Source organism: Patella vulgata, chromosome 4 (assembly GCF_932274485.2).
Source record: "Patella vulgata chromosome 4, xgPatVulg1.2, whole genome shotgun sequence".
Lineage (NCBI taxonomy): Eukaryota > Metazoa > Mollusca > Gastropoda > Patellidae > Patella > Patella vulgata.
In genome coordinates, this window is record NC_065882.2 from 15751678 (window position 1) to 15775379 (window position 23702).

At 37.3% G+C, this 23702-nt stretch overlaps 1 protein-coding gene across 2 annotated transcripts in view; it reads right to left on the minus strand.

Annotated features, from left to right (window-relative positions):
• The window catches only part of LOC126818655 (MAM domain-containing glycosylphosphatidylinositol anchor protein 1), a 110524-nt gene that overhangs the window by 13934 nt on the left and 72888 nt on the right, over positions 1 to 23702 (minus strand). For both annotated transcript variants that reach the window (XM_050546182.1, XM_050546181.1), the window contains exons 3-5: positions 13079 to 13298; positions 11181 to 11201; positions 473 to 517 (exon numbers count right to left, since the gene is read on the minus strand). In XM_050546182.1, the coding sequence (XP_050402139.1) occupies positions 473 to 517; positions 11181 to 11201; positions 13079 to 13298 (286 nt within the window). The remainder of the gene's footprint in view (positions 1 to 472; positions 518 to 11180; positions 11202 to 13078; positions 13299 to 23702) is intronic.

Consider the following 23702-nt stretch of genomic DNA (forward strand, 5'->3'; position numbering starts at 1 on the left):
GTGTTTTAATATACGTGTTGAAAGATTGGGTGGGTCTCAAGTATGCTCCCTTAAAGATAAGGTGCATTTCAAGTGTAGAGATTAAAGATTAAGTATACATCCCAAGTAAAGAGAATTAGCTCAATTAAAGATTAGGTGCATCTCAAGTATAGAGATTTAACTCCATTAAAGATTGGGTGCATCTCAAGTATAGAGATTTAGCTCCATTAAAGGTTAGGTGCATCTCAAGTATAGAGATATAACTCCATTAAAGATTAGGTGCATCTCAAGTATAGAGATTTAGCCCCATTAAAGATTAGGTGCATCTCAAGTATAGAGATTTAGCTCCTTTTAGCACCTTTAAAGATTAGGTGCATTTCAAGTATAGAGATTTAGCTCGATTAAAGATTAGGTGCATCTCAAGTATAGAGACTTAGCTCCATTAAAGATTAGGTGCATCTCAAGAGGAGTTTGGATTATTTGATAAACTTACGTTTATGTCTATGTCTATATCTATTTCTAGATCGCTCGATTATTCCTGCAAATTAATCAAAATATATTTGTATCATATGGTGTATAACTGAAATAAAATCAAAAGCGCTTTATCGTACTTATTGTCTGCACCACCCGGGCTAATGAAGACGGGCAATTCTCTAGCCTCTATCATTCAGAAATAATATTCTAGGTCGTTGGCTAGATTATCCGGTCTTATACATTATCATGAACAAGGACTAAGGGAGGTAACTAGCCCGAAAACAAGATGTCGACGTCCGTGAAATTAATTTAAGAAATGCCATTTCAGAAAATTCATGTGCATTGCCAGTTCAATATCCAGCACTCTTAATTTTGTTATTGTTTCTCTTTTTATGGAGCACGTCTGTGGTTTTTTTTTTAATTAATCCCAATTCGTCGTCACAATTCATGTTTATTTATAATAATGCATGAATTATGGGATTTATTTCGTGAAGGAGCGCAACTCTTACTTGACACGGTGAAATTTACTTGATCAACTCCCGTTTACGCATTGGCAATGGAACATTTTGTGAAATGTTAACAACAGACCAAGATCCGTACTTTGAAGACTAGGAGGTTCTGGGTAACTAGCAATACTCCATACAGTGTGTTATGGAAATTTTCTGATAGTCTACTCTTAATTTGAATTACAAATTCCAAGAGTTATTGTACATGCATGCCAACGTGTACAGGGGACCTCGAATTTTTGTCACATGGGAACCACTAGACACCTTTTCTATTGCAGACCCTCCGTCCTGCACCGACTGGCCAAGGACACCATGATGGACAATTCATAATAATATTGAATAGTGTTATGACAATAACTTGTGGTCGATGTTGGAGTGAGTCAAGTAGTCAAATTAGAATAGCTGTAAAATGTTTTACAGACTTAACGTGGAAATTTACGGAAACTTGCCAGAAAACTCTCTCAATACTGCCTAAAATTATTGTAATGCTATGAGATAAGTGGCATGCTTCAAATCCCAAGCTTGAATGTGACAAGAAATAGCGTCGCCTGCCCATCCTCGTGGGTTATCTATGGGTCCTCCAGTTTTCTTCACTGCTAAAACCCCTACACGCAAGCGTATTAGCGAATTAAAAAAATGTAAGATGGTGACTTGTGTTGAGTAAACGTTAACACTTTTAGCACTGTGAGAATAGATTTCTGCCCTGGCTGAACGCACATTGAAACATTACTATATTATGTTTTGTAATGTGTGTGAGAGAGAGAAATAGGGTTTAACGTCTACTCGACACAAACTAGGTCATTTTGAACTAACATATGGTTCAGTTTTATTTCAATAATTCGCTTGCGCGTAGGGGTCTTTAGCAGTGGGAAGAAACCAGAGGACCCGGAGAAAACCCACGGGGTTGGACAGGCGACCCTACTCCTTGTCATGCACCACCGGGGGAATAGAAACCATGTCAGTTGACTCAATAACCGACCTTATGATACAACGCTTACATCACGCTAATCATTCCCCCCCCCCCCACGTTTTGTAATGTGGGTATTGTCTGATTTATATCTTTGATACACACAAAGACTAAATAAACATTTTCGGTTTCATTATATGGAAGCAGAATAAAAACTCCTCACAATTCTCGAAGTATACTTTAGTGTTTTCTATTAAAATCGGTGATTTAGAAATTAAAATGTCGGCCAAACAACTAATTGTAGACAGAAGTTGAACCTGTCCTCCCCGTTGATGTGGTCAACTCCGGCAGAATACGAAATGAAATGGGGTTTAACGTCCTACTGTTCTGCTCCTATACTGGGCTAATGAAGACGGGCATACGCCATACAGTGTGGCACTATCGCATACTCTTATATCGAATTCCAACGTGCATTCTAATCTATACACGGGACCTCGGTTTTTCGTCTCATCCGAAGGGCTAGACAGCTGCCCTTGTCGGGCCCTCCTCTGCACCACTGACAAGGGGAAACCACGTCGGAAAATCAGGATGAACTTTCTCGGCCAATGCAGGGATCGAACACCCGACCTCCAGACTAGCGGCGGAATACGAACTAAATGCATCTCGACATTTATCTAATCTAAAAACTTCACACATGTTTACAATGTTGTGGTTTTTCAAGGAGTACTCCCATTGCAGTAGCGAACAATGGTAACCTCCAACCAACAAGCTATTTCTAAATTTTCAAATCCCGAACATTATTAGTTCTTTTAAACCTATAACGGTAAGTCTTTTAACGGTAAGTTATTCTATGCCCGGAATAACTTGCGGTCTGAAATACAGGTAAATTGTGGATTATTCTTCTGAAAGTTTTTCTTTAAAACTGTAACGGGTTATTCTTCCAGGGTAGTTTTTTCCATAAGAAAACATGATATAAGGTTTTTCTTACTTGAATTCTGAGATATTCCCATTTTACGTACACGTAAACATAGCCGGTTTATAAGCAAGATAAAGTCCTCGCTTCGGTTATGGTGGGCAAGAAAGACTTCAGAAAAAACCCTCAACAGAAAATACTCGGCCTGCCGGCCTCGGGTTTCTTTTTCTCGGGTTATTTTCTTCAGTCATTCTTTCCCCAGGATAACCTCGGTCTCGTGCTTTATCCTTCACTTAATACAATACAGAATTTGTGTTTGAGAGTCAATCACCGGTTCTCGCAATGATTCACTATTTAATAATTTCCACAGAATTTACGAAAGTAATTTTTGCTTTCATCAAATACATATAACAGTCGAGCTTGGACTTATTTCCGGAAAGACGTGTGACCCCCCGGCACACTTTTGTTTTTTTACTATAACGTTATGTAATAAACTAAGCTAATTTTCATTTTGATCATCTTCGTGTATCCGCGGGGTATTGACATACGCAAGGAAAAAAACCGTCGATGTTAATTCGCTTTTCACCACGATTTCTCACTTGAGGCAGAACGAGAAGCAATAGTTGAGTGTGCCGCGAAAAACACCGAGGCCATATTAATATCTTGTTATGTAAATGGTTACTAAACGTTACAAACCTAACATTTTTTTCGGATACAGAAAAAAATACGCATTTTTGTTTGAGGTGGTGTGGGAATTATGAAATTTAAGGAAATTTTGAAAGTGCGAATATTCACGGTAGGAAAAATAAATAAATAATGGGGTTTCACGTCCGCTCAAAAAAAAAATATATGTCATTTCCGGAATAACATACGGCACATTTTTATTTCAATAATTCGTTGGCAGTGGGGAAAACCGGAAGACTCCGTGTAAAACCAAGAAGTTACGAAGACGACTGTACTCTTTGTCGCATACAAGAGTGGGATCGAAACCACGCCACTTAACTCAATGAATGAATCAGTTTAGATCATTCGGCCACCTAATTAATATATACAACCATTTAGATTTTAAACTTGACTCAATGAATGACTCAGTTTAGATCATTCGGCCACCTAATTAATATATATATAAACTTTTAGATTTTAAACTTGACTCAATGAATGACTCAATTTAGACCATTCGGGCACCTAATTAATATATATAAACTTTTAGATTTTAAACTTGACTCAATGAATGACTCAATTTAGACCATTCGGCCACCTAATTAATATATATAAACTTTTAGACTTTAAACTTGACTCAATAAATGACTCAATTTAGACCATTCGGGCACCTAATTAATATATACAAACTTTTAGACTTTAAACTTGACTCAATGAATGACTCAATTTAGACCATTCGGCCACCTAATTAATATATATAAACTTTTAGATTTTAAACTTGACTCAATGAATGACTCAATTTAGACCATTCGGCCACCCAATTAATAAATACAAACTATTAGATTTTAAACCTTTAAGTCACGTGTATATTGGTCATCAGATTGCAATGTTAAATATAATGTTGTCTAGCCGGAATGAGTTTGAATTTACCCAAAACACATAAAACGGAACCTGTCGTATATTCGGTGATTCTACAACATAACAGGAGACCCGGTGGCTCAGTGGGTAAGGCATTGGTTGGCTAACCTTGAGGCCCCCGTGTTCGATTCCGGTGTTGGTCGAGAAAGTTCATCGGAATTTTCCGGCGTGGTTCTTTATTGCCAGTGGGCCTGACAAGTGGAAACGTATAGACGTTCGAATGGGACGTACACACAGCGTGCACGTACAAGATCCCTTGACAGTTGGAATTCGATATAAGAGTAGGCCGTAGCGCCGATGTCCGGGAAAAATTTCCCTCATAGCACATTGTATGGTGAATGCCCGTTTCCCTCATAACACTTTGTATGGCGTATGCCCGTATTCATTTGCCCAGTCGGAGCAGAACAGAGGACGTTAAACTCCATTTTATTTTTTTTATATAACGCAACAGATATCAGCAAAGTAACTATTTTATAAATGATCGCCTCATTGACTTTTACAATATTCATTTTAAAAACAGTATCTTTACCTTATTACCTGTCAACACCTGGTTTTATCAATCTGAATACACGTGTATAAATCTGTCAATATTACTTCTAAAACACCTGTATTTATGTTTTTATCTGCCGTATTTATAGAAGTATCTGTACATTATCTACTTTAATATAGTTATATATGTGTCGGCATACCTTTCATAAGCAGTTTTTGTCGGCATACCTTTTATCTTTTCATCGTTTACCGTGAAACAAAGTAGGGAATTTTATATATGAATTTTAATAGATGGCCTGCTCTTACCATCTATATATATACGAGTATATACAAGCATTTTCCCTAAAAAAATATCTGGCTACATTTCAAACTAATAGTAATCTTACGTTTTCTACTTCCAAATGCCTCAGTCAACTTTGTAAATGCTGCAAGCCTGTGATTATTGATACTAAATTCAACTTTTCTAACGTTAATCATACGTTTAAAATTAATAGTAGTATGAACTGTATGTTCTTGTATGTATCCAGTTCGGAAAATATTATTTAGATGACTCCGGTACAGAACTACGGATACCTGTTCATCGGTATTAAAGCATACAAATAAGTCCCGATTTTAACGCTTCTAAACTATGATCGGACTATGGACCTGTAACTGACCATGTTGTTGGATGAAATTTAAACATCTAATTCATTAAATCGATGCAGAATTGTTCAAAGAACAAGAATGCCAATTTTCACGCCGATCGGACTTGAATTGATGGACCCCAAGAAAAAGAAGAGCAACGGTTAGTGACCTGTTCCTGGTCCAAAATATTATTGTCTAAATAATTTCATTCATAGGACTCCGACTGGGCTAATGAAGCGGGATTGGACGTACAATTACTCGTGACAGGAAGGTAGAAACGCAAAATCTTCATCACTGCACACTGCGTGGGGTACGTTCATCCTTATTACCGGGTAATCGAGTTAATACAAACCATTAGGACGTTAACTCCATCTTATCTCATTTCATAGGATTTTAAAGACAATCAGCCCGGGTCGGTTTTAAATCATTTTTGAACAATAAACTGGGGAACAAGCGCTACTCATTTTGTTCTTGTTCTTCTTTTTCTTGGATCCACGCCAATTCATGTACAATCCATGAAACATTTCATGATTATTCCTTGGAGAAATTAGGCATCAATTGACGGATATCCAATTCCAAGATGGTTGCGACGTTCGGTTCCGGTTTCATATAGTTATACTGCAGCTTAACATGGAAATGGCCATATTTTTAGATAATTTTGTTCTCAGCTGAAGAGTCTTCTTAATATAATATAACGACTACAAAATAGAAAAAAAATCGCAGCGTGCTTTTTACTCCACCACAGGTCTAAACCAATCCATTTCCGTCATTTACCGTGGTATTAGCACGAACGACATTGTGGGCTTTTATTTAAAAATATGGCTGATTGCTAAGGAAGCAAACACGTGACCCTGGCACTGAATCGATATAAATAGGGGTCCCCATTTATTTACTACAATTATATACAGAGTTTGCAAATGGCCTCCAAAAACTGCCGTTGTGGCACGTGCGTTCTTCAGAATAGCTTGATGGGCCAATGGACATGTAATGCGTGGTGTGATAAGAGAGAGAGAGAGAGGGAGAGAGAGAGAGAGAGAGAGAGAGAGAGAGATGGGGTTTAACGTCCACTCGACACAAACTATGTCATCTCGGGACTAACATATGGTTTTATTTTATTTCAATAATTCGCTTGCGCGTAAGGATCTTTAGCAGTGGGAGGAAACCGGAGGACCCGGAGAAAACCCACGAGGTTGAACAGGCGACCCTACTCCTTGTCACCTACAACCGGGGATTCGAAACCACGTCAGTTGACTCAATGACAGGCCTTATGATATAGCGCGCACGTGCTAACCATTCGGCCATCCAACCCCCCTGGTGTGATAAGTCTAACGACCACGGGTATATCTGTTTTTGTCGTTTGTGGATCAGTCATGTTCATTTACGTTCATATAGTTTGCTTTGCTCATCGAGTCTTCTAATTTCATCGGCACTCGAGATCATAGAGGAATCGACGTTTGCGCCTGGTTAGGCCAGTGTACAAGTATCTTCCGTTTTGTCGTTTGGGGATCGTTTGTTTAATTACGTCCGCGTTGCCATGTGGGATATGTTTAGCTTCTTTCATCAAGTCTTCTCATTCCACTGGTCCCCGAGACCATAGTGAAACCGAAGTCGGGAACTTATTTTAAAATTGCAATCAGTCCGGTTGGTGTTGTGTTAAACCCTATTTCATTTCGAGGGGGGTTGGGTGGCTGAATGGTTAGCACGTGCGCGCTGTACCATAAAGTCTGTCATTGAGTCAACTGGCGTGGTTTCGAATCCCCGGTTGTACGTGGCAAAGAGTAGGGTCGCCTGTCCAACCTCGTGGGTTTTCTCCGGGTCCTCCGGTTTCCTCCCACTGCTAAAGACCCCTACGCGCAAGCGAATTATTGAAATAAAATTAAACCATGTGTTAGTCCCGAGATGACCTAGTTTGTGTCGAGTGGACGTTAAACCCCATTTCTCTCTCTCTCTCTCTCTCTCTCTCTCTCTATTTCATTCGTTTCCAAGAACATGATGGTCTCGGAATAGTTTTCATTTTAGAATTTAACATAGCTAACACTATTGACTTTTTGTAATTTTAGAATCGTTTTCCGTAAAGGGTTTTTTTTTGGTTTTTTTTGTCAAACTTGGAAATCTGTGTTGTATCTGACAGAATGTCAGGCACTACTAAAGCTGTACTTGACATATTTAATTCTCTGTCGGACGTGTATTAAACATATTACGCCGATGATATGGAAAAACCTCATAATTCTACTAATCGAAAATAAATTTTATTTTGGATTCGTATTTCCATCTGTCAATGTCAATGGCTAGGTTTTTGTTATGTATAGTTAATCCACAATTTCAATTTTAAAAAAAATATAAATTACGATGTTTTCAATGAAACAAATTCCCTGGGCTTTAGTCATTTGTAATTATGCAGGATAAACACATAAATCAGCATTATTTACGCTATTTTTGTGTTAATTTGTTTAAATACCTTACAAAAAACACATCAAAGCTACATTTGAGCAACTTTATCTGTAAAATATAACCCCAGCTAAGAATGCAATTATAAGTCAATTGACAAGCACCAGATGATTTTTACCTGACAAAACCTAACTTTATACCTGACAGGTGTTTAGTTTCCCGTTTCGATTATTATGGACTTGAGTTGTCGTAAGATTTTTGTATTAAATTTATATGAAAAGTATCTTTTTTTAGAGTATTTCTACCTGGCAATATCTAAATTATTTGTACTTGGCATTGCTAGTGGCAGGTGTCTTCTTTCTTTACTTGATTCCCCGGTTGTATGTGACAAGGATTAGGGTCGCCTGTCGAACCTCGTGGGTTTTCTCCGGTTTCCTCCCATCGCTAAAGACCCCTACGTGCAAGAGAATTATTGAAATAAAATTGAACTATGTGTTAGTCCCGAAATGACCTAGTTTGTGTCGAGTGGACGTTAACACCCCCTCTCTCTCTCTCTCTCTCTCTCTCTCTCTCTCTCCATACTTGATTATTATGGACGTAACTACATACTTCATTTATGATTTAAAAAGCATCTCGTTTTGTATCCACCATTTTAATTTGACAACCTACATTAATTTGGTCATACGATTAAATAGAGTATTGAAGAACGTAGGCTATTGGAATTTAATTTGACAGACAAAAGTTCACTAGAGTACATTGGACACATTATTTATATAATGGCGGATACAAGTCGAGATGTTATTCATCAAATTATTCCCTGGCTAATTTGACAATAGTTAGACATTTTTATTATTTTAGAAAATGTTTTAATTCTAGAGGTTCCGTATATATGTATTCAAGAGAGAGTTTATTTGTTTTGAGGGGGTGGGGTCGAATGGTTAGCACGTGCGCGCTGTATCATAAGGTCTGTCATTAAGTCAACTGGCGTGGTTTCAATTCCCCGGTTGTACTTGACAAGGAGTATGGTCGCCTGTCCAACCTCGCGGGTTTTCTCCGGGTCCTCCGGTTTCCTCCCAATGCTAAAGACACCTACGCGCAAGCTAATTATTGAAATAAAATTGAACCATGTGTTAGTCCCGAAATTACCTAGTTTGTATCGAGTGAACGTTACCCCCCCCCCCCCTCTCTCTTTCTCTTTGTTTAGAACCTGTACAGTAGGTACTTTTCTATATCATATGCTGTCAACCTTAGTAGATTAAGCTTAAATACGAATACAATTGAAGACTTTCCTTGGTCGCCTTATTTTTTTACCAAAACTATATAAAACAATCTTTTAATAATGTCTAATAAACAACGAAGAACAATTTAAGTCACTACCGGGAAGGGATCAGCCTTTGCCATGCACGCGTTGTTGATTAGCCAGCTTAGTGCAGAATCGTAGGATGGTTAATCCGACTTCTGTCCATTTCTTTCCTGTTAGCTATAAATCATCATTTATAAAATCAAAGGTAATCTATGTTCTCGTTCCATCTAAGTGGCTTCCTGGTGCATTAAAGTACAAAAGAATAACTCTATATGTAGGGTCTTATTCTACGGTCACTTTAACTCTTTACAGATATCTTGAGTTTATTCAATATATTCATGATATTATATTAAAGCACTTGCAAAGCACACATAATCCACACTATTGTTGGTTTTATCGAATTAGACAAATTTATATAACTGTAACGACAGTGGGAGACTGTATATAGATCGGAAGAAGAGCACTTGGAGTCTTGGAATCGATAGAGAACCTGGAAACCCTCTTAGATGCATAGATCTAGACGTTTTCTTCAATATTTGACACATTTAATTTCATTCCCGTTCAATATATAGCAATATATATTATCAATCCTTATCAATTTGTATACAAGTATGAAATCTCATTTCAATTGTGTGGTTGTTATCTCTTTGTCTTCAGCCGAAAATAGTTTAAAGAAAAATATCCAACATAGTTTATAACAGCATTAGAGACATTCTTTAAAATAAAGTTCACGGCGAATATGCACTGTGTAACATTTGGTTGGGAATTTAAAGAGAGTTTGCCAATCTATAATCGAACCTTTGTTTGGAAAGTAAGGGGAGATTATATTATCTAACCTTTGTTTGGGAGGTAAAGGGAGTTTACGATTACAGATTGGTAATTAAAGGGGGTTGACCCTTATAGAAGATTCCTTTTGTGGGGTAATTAAAGGGAATTTACCATTAAAGGGGTTACCTTTACATAATCTACCAATTGGTTGGTAATTCGGGGAAGTTTGCAATTACATTCCTACCATTATGGTTGGCAATTAAAGGGAGTGTACCATTACATAATATATCCCTTGGTTGGTAATTAAAAGGAGCGTACCATTACATAATCTATCTATTTGTTGGTAATTAAATGGGTTTTTTCCATTTCTTAATCTACCATTTTGTTCGGACTTAAAGGGAGTTGCTATTACAGAATCAAATGTTTGGTTGGTAATTAAAGGGAGTTTACCATTATATAATCTATCTTTTGGGTGATCAAACTGAGTTTGAGATTACCGAATCTTCCTTTTGGTTGGTAATTAAATATAAAGGGAGTTTGCCATTATAGAATGTACCTTTTGGTTGGCAATTAAAGCGAACGTACCATTACATAATCAATCTTTTGATTGGAAATTAAAGGGGTTTACCTTTATATAAACTATCTGTTAGTTGGTCAAAGAGAGTTTGTCATTACATAATCTATCTTTTAGTTGGTAATTAAAGTGGATTTACCATTACATAATCTATCTTTTAGTTGGTAATTAAAGTGGATTTACCATTATATAATCTATCTTTTAGTTGGTAATTAAAGTGGATTTGCCATTATTTAATCTATCTTTTAGTTGGTAATTAAAGTGGATTTACCATTACATAATCTATCTTTTAGTTGGTAATTAAAGTGGATTTACCATTACATAATTTATCTTTTAGTTGGTAATTAAAGTGGGTTTACCATTACATAATCTATATTTTAGTTGGTAATTAAAGTGGATTTACCATTATAGAATCTTCCTTGTAGTTGGTAATTAAAATTATCTCAGTTTTATGTAATGATAAACTCTTTTATTTTAAATAGTATACCTTTATACAATCTACATTTCGTTTTCTCGTTTTATCGTATAATGGGAGGGGGGAGTTCTTCTGCTTCTACGTTTCCTATAAGGGGAATAGTGAGGGCATCGTGGGTTGTAATTGTCAGTGACTACTAGAATATGCCTTTCTATAAAAACAAAAGCTAACTTATAAATAAAATCAATATTAGTGGACGTACCTGCTTCCTGTATAGGTGGCCCTGTAAGTAAAAACAAATAAAATATCATTTATAATTGAAACATTCCTTCTTTGTTACTTTTGATATCTTAGAAATTTATTTTTAAAAAATAGAATTTATAATAAAGCGAGTTTTTGAAATAATCTCTCAAGTTCATCGATCCGTTAGTAGTAAAAGTTTATTGGGTACAATTTCTAGTGTTTCTAACGTAAATAGGTCAGAGCAGAAAACGTTATGTATTATTCAATTGTGATATCTTTCAACAAAATAAAACACTCCTTAAAGTATCGATGAGCCAACTTTCACCCACTGAGCCACATGGTATATAAAAATGTTTTTTTTTATTAATTCAGACGTTTCAATCTTTTGTGTGTACAGGCCTTTAATTATGACTGTTCAACCAAAAGTATTCTTTTTGTGATGAATATGTGTATAGCTTATATCGAGAGATGAAATGAAATGCAAGGGATATTTAGCGGCCTGCTGTTTTTGCCCCAACTGGGCTAATGAAGGGGGGGGGGGATGGAAAGAGGGAGAGAGAGAGTGAGAGGGGGGTAACGTTAGTTACAAACATTGTCCACTTTTAATTCGATAATTCGCTTGCGCGTAGAGGTCTTTAGCAGAGGGTGAAATCCGGTGGACGATACTCTGAAGCTTGGGCATGCGACCATACTCCTTGTCACGTACAAGCTTAGGATCGATACCAACCCGCTTGATTCAGTGACAGACCTTATGATCTAAAGTACACACCTTGTGCATTTGGATCCCTGCCTCTCGCACCCCTAGAGCCTGCACATTTTATTACATGTAACAGTGAAACTTGTATTTAAAACGGGGGATCACGTGACTAAGTGGGTAAGACGCTGGCTCGCTAGCCTGGAGGTCGGGTGTTCGACCCCTGTATTGGCCGAGAAAGTTCATCCAGATTTTCCGGCGTGGTTCACCCTTGTCAGTGATCAGGACGGAGGGCCTGGACAAGGACAGCTGTCTAGTCCTTCGGATGAGACAAAAAACCGAGGTCCCGTGTATACATTGGAATGCACGTAAAAGATCCCTTGGCAGTTGGGATTCGATATAAGAGTAGGCGATAGTGCCGCTGCCCGGGCAAAATTTCCCTCATAGCACACTGTATGGCGTATGCCCGTCTTCATTAGCCCCATTTCATTTCATTTCATTTCATTTTTGTATTTAAAACAAACATATGGTCGTCACCAAGAAACTCTTTGTACAAAATTGTGTTTGACTTCCCTTCAGGGTCAGCACATTTGTAAGATGAATATAATTATCCCGGGCCTGTTTCACGAAATTTTAACTAAGATAAAATCCAAATTTTAGTAAATTTGATTGGATAATATTAGATGGATTTTAGTGCTTAGCCAATCAAAATTGAACTATCTACTAAAATTTGAATTTTATCTTTAGTTAAGATTTCGAGAAACAGGACCCTGATTTGAAATAGTATACTTTCTGTTTGTTACCTAAATTACAGTGTTAATTAACAAAAATAAATAAACGAGATTTAACGTCCCACTTTACTGCACCAAAGGGGCTTATGGAGTTTCCTTTTTTAATGTACTGCCAATGGTATACAAGTGGACTAGACCAGGCGCTTTTCTTTGTCAAGCCAGATGGGGACACTAGACTGGAAAATATCGAAGAACGTACTCTGCTACTACCGGGATCCAATTCAAGATTTCCCAGTTCGTGCGCCAGCGCCATGCTAACCATGTACTGCTAATGGTATACAAGGGGACTAGACCAGGCGCTTTTCTTTGTCAGGCCAGTTGGGGACCCTAGACTGGGAAATATCGAAAACGTACACTGCTTCTGCCGAGATCCAATCCAAGATCTCCCAGTTCGTGCACCAGCGCCCTGCTAACCAAGAAGCTATAACTTACCAACAACGTTCAAAACAACATGTCTGAGATATTCAGTTGTTGATGTTATCTGACATTCATAGACCCCAGCATGATCAGGTCGCACCTTGACTATTCTAAGATCCCACGACGTTACTTCATTATCTTTATATTCATGATTGATTCTCAAAGCTTCATCAGCCTTCCACGTGGTTTTACCAACCGTCAGATACTCGTCTTCTTCAACCCGTCGCCATACCACCTACAATTACAAACACGTAAACCAAATAAATAAAGCAAATAATAATTCAAAGATATATCTACAATTGTTCAAGGAAATTATCTTAGTTCAGAACTATTTACTGAACTATACCACCTACAATAAAAATAAATGTTCAAATAAATACAAAGAAAACAGTTAAACATACATTATAAAAGAGCTAAATCTGCCTATTGTAGGTCTTGCTTTAGGTCTGAAACTTTATATAAATTATTAATTAGACATTAATTAACTTATCCAGACCATAATCAACTCTCGATGTCATCGCTATCCTGCATGCGATATTTACTGGATTAGAATCAGATTTGCTGCTCAACTTTCATTCATGATTAAATCATGAACTGGATAATCGAGTCTAAGTTTTTTTTTATCTTATAGACTTTAGTAATGATGATCGAGGCTAGACCGAAAATTCACTCGCTAAATTCTCGGTTCAGAGTAGATCAATTTGACTGAAATTTTCAGCAAATTCTCTTTACATTATCTAGTTTTTAACTATTATAATGACGACCCCTAGCTCTTTATCTTCTTGAAGACAAACGTGGTCTTCAAGAATACATCCCTGACCATAAAAAGCATAAAGAGGTGAACCAGTATTGAGATTAATAATGATTCTTAAATGAATTCAAAGATTCAGTATTTGAGCCAAGAAAAGAGTAACCTAGGGTATAGCGGTGCAACGTCAGAAACAGAATTCAATATGGTAATTGATGAATGATGAAAAACGTCATTTTGAGTCCACAGAACACATTGATGTCACAAGCAGGTAAATACAAATAAAGTTCAATTAAATACAGATTAATTCTCAAATTAATACAAGATTTTTTTTAAATTGGTTTGCTCTTTTACAGGCAGGTTATTGGAGTGGTGAAGGTGTGTTGTTTTAAGGACCGGGTCAATATATTGTCCAGATAAAAAGGAAGATTACTTATGAGACGGGGACGAAGAGAGGAATTAGACTTGGGACTGAAACAGAAGAGATGGAAAACAAGTGCCGGTCTTAGTTCGTTATAAATGTCTTCATAAACTGACAAATGTGTGCATATTCTGTGCTCAACTATTTTTGTAATAATATAGGAGCGCTTACTAGTTCTTTGGGACGCCACAGCCATTTGCGTGATTCGGTTGGCATTGGGCAGTCTACGGAGCAAAAGTCTAGGGCGATCCAAGCACTAAATAGTAAGTACAGGAGGACCGCACAAGACACAATTACACAAGACAAACCCACGGACAAGACACACAATATACAGACATCACAAACAACAAACACACATATCAGATCAATTGAATGGAAGCGTCCACTGCGCTGTACAGTTATGGGCCTGTAGTGATACAGACTTCCCTCAAAAATAAAAACAAACTAGCAATAAGGGAAGTAACTCAAGAAAAAGGGTTTTAGCATACCCGAGTTTATCACAAAGCTCTCATTTGCATAAACAACAGCATAATTATTATTACTTTCTATATATAAGACACGAAATGGGTATAAATCAATCGAAACTTTCAATAGATCAAAAAATCTTCTGAATAAAAAGTATTTCTGAACGTATATGATGTTAAATACTTCAATAAGGGAAGTAACTCAAGAAAAAGGGTTTTAGCATACCCGAGTTTATCACAAAGCTCTCATTTGCATAAACAACAGCATAATTATTATTACTTTCTATATATAAGACACGAAATGGGTATAAATCAATCGAAACTTTCAATAGATCAAAAAATCTTCTGAATAAAAAGTATTTCTGAACGTATATGATGTTAAATACTTCAATAAGGGAAGTAACTCAAGAAAAAGGGTTTTAGCATACCCGAGTTTATCACAAAGCTCTCATTTGCATAAACAACAGCATAATTATTATTACTTTCTATATATAAGACACGAAATGGGTATAAATCAATCGAAACTTTCAATAGATCAAAAAATCTTCTGAATAAAAAGTATTTCTGAACGTATATGATGTTAAATACTTCATATTTAACCTTTATTTCTGGCACGTTAGTGTTTCACAAAATATACACGTAAAAATGTGTTTCCGACAATGATTAGGTCCATCACGTGTTTCGACAATGTATTCTCACATTGTGTACATTAAACTGCGTGATCTGCCGCATAAAAACCTAGAAGAGTTTTATGAATTATAAATATTTTAATGTTTACACTCGAATTACAACCCGATATTTCGCAAATTGAACAATCAGACGAACACGATGGCCGACACACAGATGAAAGAGTGTTATTGATTGGACAAACAAACTCTGTTGCTTCACGTCTTGTACGGATGAATTCAGAAATTATATAATAATAATTCCAACAAATATTATAACCGACAAAAAAACCTGTTTTTTCATTCCAATAAGGCTGGTAAATATATGATTATGTTGTAATTATTACAGGTTTTTTCTTTGATGTTTGACAAAAATGAACATTAATAGTTGTTTTAAACGACATTGTTCAAACAATATTCTATTTTCGATATCAAAACCAATTGATTATAGACAGTACTACAAGCGTAGATCAGTTCAGTCAAAAGTTTACAACATAACATAATATTACCTAGCTACGACACCTTGCTAAACACGTTGATCTTAGCCAGTCCTCACGAGAGTCGGGGTGCAGCCGGGCCCACCAGGGTAATTATGTAATGGGTAATTATGCATGATTGTTTTATTGTTCCTTTGAAGATTATAAAATGTATGTACAAAAGTCTTCGCTTTATCGCAATCTGCTAGTGAATCATCTAGATTATGGCTAGTGCTGGAAAGAAACAAAGAAAGGGCGGGGGCGGGGCCCTGGTCGTAGCTATGATCGGAAGCTGTTCAATTGCCCATGCAAACATGTTTTTTTTTTTCATTTAAGTGCGTGGCTTCGTGGACACGATATTTTACCATACAATTAAATTTGACTGAACTCGCTCAAAAGAACAATAAAATTTAGCTTCTCAAATAATTTTCATTAGTTACGCCTACTAGCGATTTTCGAAATCAACGCTTTTGAAACTGATGCATACGTTATTATATAGTTTAGATTAATAATGTCGTACACCATTAACGCTAGTATTAAATATGTCTTTTTTACAAATTTTGTATCAGCACTCTACCCATATGCATTAGCCTGGTGGGTGCTGAAATGATAAACCCATTTTCATTTGTATCAACTCATGTGTCATTTAATAATTTCTGAATCGACATTAAGTGTCAACGATCAATCAAGAGTAAAGCTTACTTTAGGGCTGTTAGCTACGGGGCAATATGATACGGACTCCCCCATGGAGATGTAAGAATGAGTTATGACACAAGGTATTACCTGATGCATCACCGTTTTATTATAAAATCTATTGTCTACAGACTTCATTATTGCTCTTCAATAATTCCAGGTGGAATTTAAAGAGACAATGCAACAACAGAAGTCAACTGTTGCTGAATTGAAGGGCTAGTACTGGAATGGTCATAGGTAAGAGCGTGGCTGCGAGCACCTGTTGGACCCCTAGAAATACCTTTCCGGATCTATAGTATGTACATGCACTCTGTGGTGGTTTGTACATATTTAACAACCGCCATTTGTCAATCCAGTTCCAGGAAATATCACAAAACCACAAAAACTACGACTACTTCTAATAGTGCTACTCGTTCTACTACTACTACTACTACTATTACTACTACTACTACTATTACTACTACTACTACAAATACTTCTATTCTACTACTAATACTACTACTACCATTAATACTACTAATACTCGGATTAAACTGATATAACATTTATAATGAATATTATTGTAAGCGAATTGACACTTTGATTTCTGCACGTGACTAATGATAATGGCAGCCATAATAATACACATTTATTTTATTGGAATCTCATTGGAGTTACTCAACATCCGATTAAAACGTAATGAAGCCGCAAAGTTATGATGTCATCGGAAATTATTCTTCCACATTTCGCGTATTATTATATAGAAATAAAGTTAATGACTCAGTCAATATATCAACACATTTTATTGAGCGGGAAAAAAACAGCACTGGTGTCATTTTATAATTTCATTACTGCGAAAAGTGGTTGGGGTGATTAATTAGCAAGAATTTCATGGGACATGTCTGATTATACTCCAAAACTTGAAAATCTCGGACAACGATTGTCAGAGTTATGGCAGATTCAAGTTTTGGGCTTCACGGAACTGATGACATTTTATAATTTCTTTATTGAGAAAGGCGGGGGGGGGGGGGTATTCACAGTACTTTTCATTTGGATACCATGCAAATACGAAAGTATAAATAATGCTGAAAATGGGATATTTAAGGGGATGAACTATAATTGTACACGGGGCAATCGTGACGGTCGGGTCGGGAGCGGGTCGGGGATGGGGGGGGGGGGCTTTTGAATGAAAGTGCATGCTACTTTTGTCAGTGGATCAGTGGAACCAAACATCAAAGACCTGAACGCCATGTCTGGTGCCATATAGCCAGGTTGGTGTTGACGTATCAAACAATTTTTCATTTCATTTCTAAATCCTGAAGATTCCTTTCAGGTCCATGTGGACATTCTGGTCGGGTGTAAACAACCGAACCACCTGACTACCGCCATCTACCAAGTAAATCAAAACCATTATTTTCACAGAAACAATTTATTAGAAAATATATCATGTTTCCTATGTTCAATTACTACTAAGTAGTCTTTATGAAGTGCTTGACGATCAAGCTATAAACGTGATTAGATTAACCAGTCTCACCTTCGGTGCATAAATAAATCTCCATATACGAGTGAGTCTAGATTGATTTAATCATTGCTTTGAGAAGCTCTAGATGAAAACAATTGTCAACGATCGTAGTTTATAGATTCAGCAATCACTGAGTTTAAATGCCATACTATTCAATGAATATTTTTCTGTATCTGGACTAATTATTCGATCTGGTGACAAGATATAGGCTAATATTTGTTCTCTCAAACAAAAGTGCAAACCAGGGCCCTTACTCACGAAAACTTAAAACTAAGATACAATCGAAATTTTAAGAAATACTGCAATTCGATTGACTGACCAGTAAAATCAATTTGCATATATCCAATGAAGTTGCAGTATTTCTTAAAATTTCGGTTGTAACTTAGTTTAAGTTTTCGTGAATAAGGGCCCAGGGTTTTCACTTTAACATTTTGACAGCCGATGCCCCAGATTTGTAAGTTGGGTTATTTTGTATCCTATAATGAGTCCTTTTTTAATACGAGACTTGAAATGAAATGGGGTTTGACGTCCTACTGTTCTGATCCGAACTGGGCGAATGTAGACGGGCATACGCCATATAATGTGCTATGAGGGAAATTTTGCCCGGGCAGCGGCGCTACGTCCTACTCTTATATCGAATTCCAACTGTCAAGGGATCTTTTACGTGCACGCCAATGTGTACACTGGACCTCGGGTTTTCGTCACATCCGAACGACTAGACAGCTGTCCTTGTCAGGCCCTCCGTCCTGCATCACGGGCAAGGGGGAACCACGCCGGAAAATCTGGGTGAACTTTCTCGGCCAATGCAGGGATCGAACACCGGACCTCCAGGCTAGCAAGCCAGCGCCTTACCCACTTAGCCACCATTCTCCCAAATTTAAAATAAATACCGTAGACATGATTAACTGTGTGATAGTCGCCTTAGAAAAAGGATAATTATCCTAATTCGTCCATTTGCCCCCAAAAGAAAGCAACCGAGGCTTCAAAAAGAATTTCTGTACACAATTACACAACTGTGTTGGCAAAGAAAGTTCCTCGCGATTTCTAGTGTTTTCCCCCTTGTCAGTTGTGTGTGGTAGAGGGCCAAGCTAGAAACAGCATCTAGTTGTTCGGATATGCCCCAAAAGAATGCAACCGAGGCTCCAAAAAGAATTTACGTGCACAATATGTACACAACTGTGTTGGCAAAGAACTTTCCTCGTGATTTTCTAGTGTTTCTCCCCTTGTCAGTTGTGTGGGGTGGAGGGCCTAGCTAGGAACAGCATCTAGTTGTTCGGATGGAACAATAAACCGAGGTCCCGTGTACACCTTGGCAGGCATGTAAAATAACTTTTGACAATTTGAATTCTAATAAAGATTAGACCGTAGTGTCGCTGTCCGGGCGAATTTTCCTTCGTAGCACACTGCATGGCATTATTATGCGAGTCTTTATTTCCCCAGTTGTTGCAGAAGAATGGTACATATATACCCTCTTTCATTTCATTTGACGATATGCAATAACTACCCTCAAATCATTATTGCAATTATCCAAATAAATCGGAAATAAATTGACATAAAACACAATGATCTCGACCTACCATCAACTATTTGTCTTATCTGACCTTTATTCGACATACAAAAACATTTAGAGAAGATTCATTCCATGTCGAATAACGACGGTCATTAACTAAACTATAACAGGATTCCAAGTTAATCTACAACCACGCAAACTTTAAACTTCCGGCACTAATTTTTCTATTAATATGTTCAATTCTCCAGAGCTTTTAAATTGCACTGGCTGTCAAAATGTCAATATTTTGACAGAAATTGGATTTGGATACATTCTGATGGTTTATTTACATAATCGATTATCAATAATCGATTAATTGTGGCTGTTTTCTATAGATGTCATAGCTGAAGAGTTAAATCTTTTACAAGAAGATATCAATATGTTGACTACTATTAGATAATTTATTTGAAATGGGTTATATTTGAGAGAGAGAGAGAGAGAGAGAGAGAGAGTTGAGATTTAACGTCCATTCGACACCAATTAGATCATTTCGGGACTTACATATGGTTCAATTTAATTTCAATTAGTCGCTTGCACGCAGGGGTTTTGCGCAGTGGGAGTGGCGACCCACGAGGATGGACAGGCGACCATACTCCATGTCCCGAACTGGGAATCGAAACCAAGCCACTTGACTCAATGATATACCTTATTATCTAAAGCGCACGTGCTAGACCATGAGAGAAGGAGAGAGGAGAGGGGGGGGGGGGTAACATCCACTCGACACAAACTTGGTCATTTCGGTACTAACATATGGTTCAATAATTCGCTTGCTCGTAAGGGGCTTTAGCAGTGGGAGGAAACCGGAGGGCACGGAGAAAACCCACGCAGCTGGACAGGCGACGCCACTCCTTGTCACGGAAAACCGGGGAATCGAAACCCCACCAGTTGACTCAATGACAGACCTTATGATACAGCGCGCACGTGCTAACAATTCGACCATCCAACCCCGAGAGAGAGCGCGAGCACGCTATAATACTCTTTGGGTATTATAACATGTATTATCCATCTAAACTTTGTCGAGTTCTATCTACCAATGACACTTTACAAATATACCACGAAATCCTTCTTCATAAGACAAATATCACGAATTATTCATAACCACTTTGTGCCGACACTTGACATACTTCTGAACAGTGATTTGTACTATGAATAATTATAAAACACACCATTGAATGATGACTAACGCGTGTGCTTTAAATCGTAAGGTCTGCCTGCTCTCACTACTGAAGACTCCAACGCGCCAGCGAATTATTGAAATATAACTGAAACAGTATGTTAGTCCCGAAAGAACATCATCTGTGTCGAGTGGACGTTAAAACCCATTTCTCTGTCGATATGGTACCAAAGATTAATTTCTAGACACCATCACTAATATTACATTTAAAGATTGCTATACAATCCGTGATACTAAATATATAATAACTGATTTGAATACATTTTGAAACTACTATGTGTAGTAATCTATCTATATAAATAAAATCAAAGTGTGTATGTATGAATGTACAGTGTGACCCCCCCCCCCCCCCCCCACACACACACACACACACAAACAAAAAATGGAACACATAAGATTTGTATTAAATCCCACAGAGGTCTAGCAAATAACTTTAGTCTGTGTACGATCAGTCCAAATTGTTTCAGTTATCTTGGTGGCTTTGCATAAAAGTCATGTTCTTTCCAAGACATACTCCAAGTGGTCTCCGCGGCATTGGAGGCAAACTTGCATAAGTTGTGCAAAATTGTCAATTACTCGAACACATTCCTCTTTGGGAATTACCTGAACTCATGGTATGAATATTTGGTGACTATTTACATCATTCAATGGATGTGTCACGACCGCTTTCGGATGGGCTGAAAAATCGATGTGCATATTGACGGGCACGTAAAAGATCATTAGCCCATTTGGTTAAACCCCATTTCATTTCATCGTGAATCAGCACAATATAGAAGGCACATAAATTTAATTCAGTCCGGGTGATGCCTGTCATCACGCGAGTGTCCGTTATTCAGTGAGTAAATCATGAAACTTTTATCCTACAAAAATATCAATTAATTTCGTGCCATTTAAATCCTTTCGTAGAATTGAACAAAAATCGAAGATTTCTTTTACATCAACAAAAACGGGGATGTTGATTCTGTGTCTAACAATTTGAAAAGCCTAGCAAATTTCAGGCATTAAAATTTGAAAAAAAAATATTTAACTAAATCTTTCGACACGTTGCTAAAGGGTATAATGAATATGTATTAATCATTAGTGATGTAGTCGAGTAAGATGTGAAGGCCATGGATGAGTTCATGTGTTACCATCAATGACGGGAAAAGCAAGATGAACGAGGTTTAAATTAACCAGCAAATCACTAAATCTGTTCAACTCATCATCTTGGCAATAAAACTAGAGGGGATAGAAGCTCTGGATATCATTTGAAATTACCAATTCTTCTTGAATCTATAGCAGCCACGGTGTCTCAGTGAGTAAGACGTTGGCTCACTAACCTGAAGGCCTGTGTTCGATCCCTGTGTTGACCGAGAAAGTTCATCGGGACTTTCCAGCGTGCCCCCCCCCCCCCTGTCAGTGCTACAGAATGGAGAGTGTGGCATCAGACAACGTATAGTCGTTTGGCTGGGACGAAAAACTAGGTCCCAAACACATGGATGTGCACGTAAAAGAACACTTGACAGTAAGAATTCAATATAAGAGTAAGCCGAAGGTTACGATGTCCGGGCAGAATTTCCCTCATCGCACGGCGTAACAAAATCAATCGGGATTAACCAGGGCTCGAAATATGTTAACGTAAAATTGTTTGACAATTGCGTTTACATTATGTCATAGCGCGCGAAATCTATTATCCTGACTTAACCAGGGTAGAGCAGAATATTGCAGATAAACTAATTGTGTGACAAGCGAGGCTATCCAAAATAACTACAAACATAAACATTAGGTAATCGCTACATGTAGAATCTTTATATCATCTGTTGGACCAACTAGCAAACGAATAATATTTTCAAATTTAATACATTTAATCAAAACTTTTAGGGCAGAATCCAGATCAAAGAGACAGGCTGTCATGTTACGTATTTTGTTACAACAAACCAGACGTTAGAAATAATTACACTCCATCAAAAACTCAAGATTTCGCTCTCAGTACAGCAATGGCCATAGAGATTTCTCGGGCCCTTGCTTTAGGAATATGAGACGAATATGCCTTGGCGGCCAGATCCTTGTCTAACAATATCACATCCGGCATCGTTAATAAGGTACATGGGAGAACGTGATTCTGAAAAGTTTGTGAATGAGGTTCTATTCCCATCATTTCACATGTCTGCACACAGTTTACAAATTATAACATTCCGTCTTCATTCTTGCTCTCAGTTATCGACATGTTTGTTATTTTTTTCACTTCTATTTTTCAGTTGAAGTACTTGAGGGAGTGATGGATGCTAGAAACAAAAAAACTAAAATAAATGATTTTTAACTCGTCAATTTAGTATGAGACTTACGATGTAAGTGCGCATGAAGACGCAATAATTAATGCTATTTTACTGTATTTCATTTAAGAATGATTTGTAATGTTATGTATTATGCGTGAGAAAGCCCAAGAATTTGATGCCTAGAATGTGATGAGTTTGCTTAGTTTGGGCTAGGACTTCTGAATTCTGGTCAAGGATTTATTGAGTTGATGCTAGGAATTTACTGAGTTTTCTGCCTAGGATTTTTTTTTTGCGTTGAGGGTAAGGATTTATTGAGTTGTGGTTTATAATTCATTGAGTTCGTCGAAATTAGGATTTATTAGGCTGGGGATTACGATTAATTGAGCTGAGGCTAAGGATTTGGTGCGTCTCAGCTTATAATTTATTTGAGATTTACTGATTTAAGGCCTGGGAATATCGAGATCAGAATTAGGAAATACTGATTTCTGAATTAGGGCTTATGGTGTTGAGGCTGAAAATTTATTGACTTGGGGCATACGATTCATTGAGTTTAGGCTTAGGATTTATAGAGTTGCGGCCTAAGATTTAATGAGTTAGGGTTAAACTTTGAGACACAGGATATAGTATAAAGTTGAGACACAGAATTTATAGAGTTGAGGCTTAAAATTTAATGAGTTAGGGTTAAACTTTGAG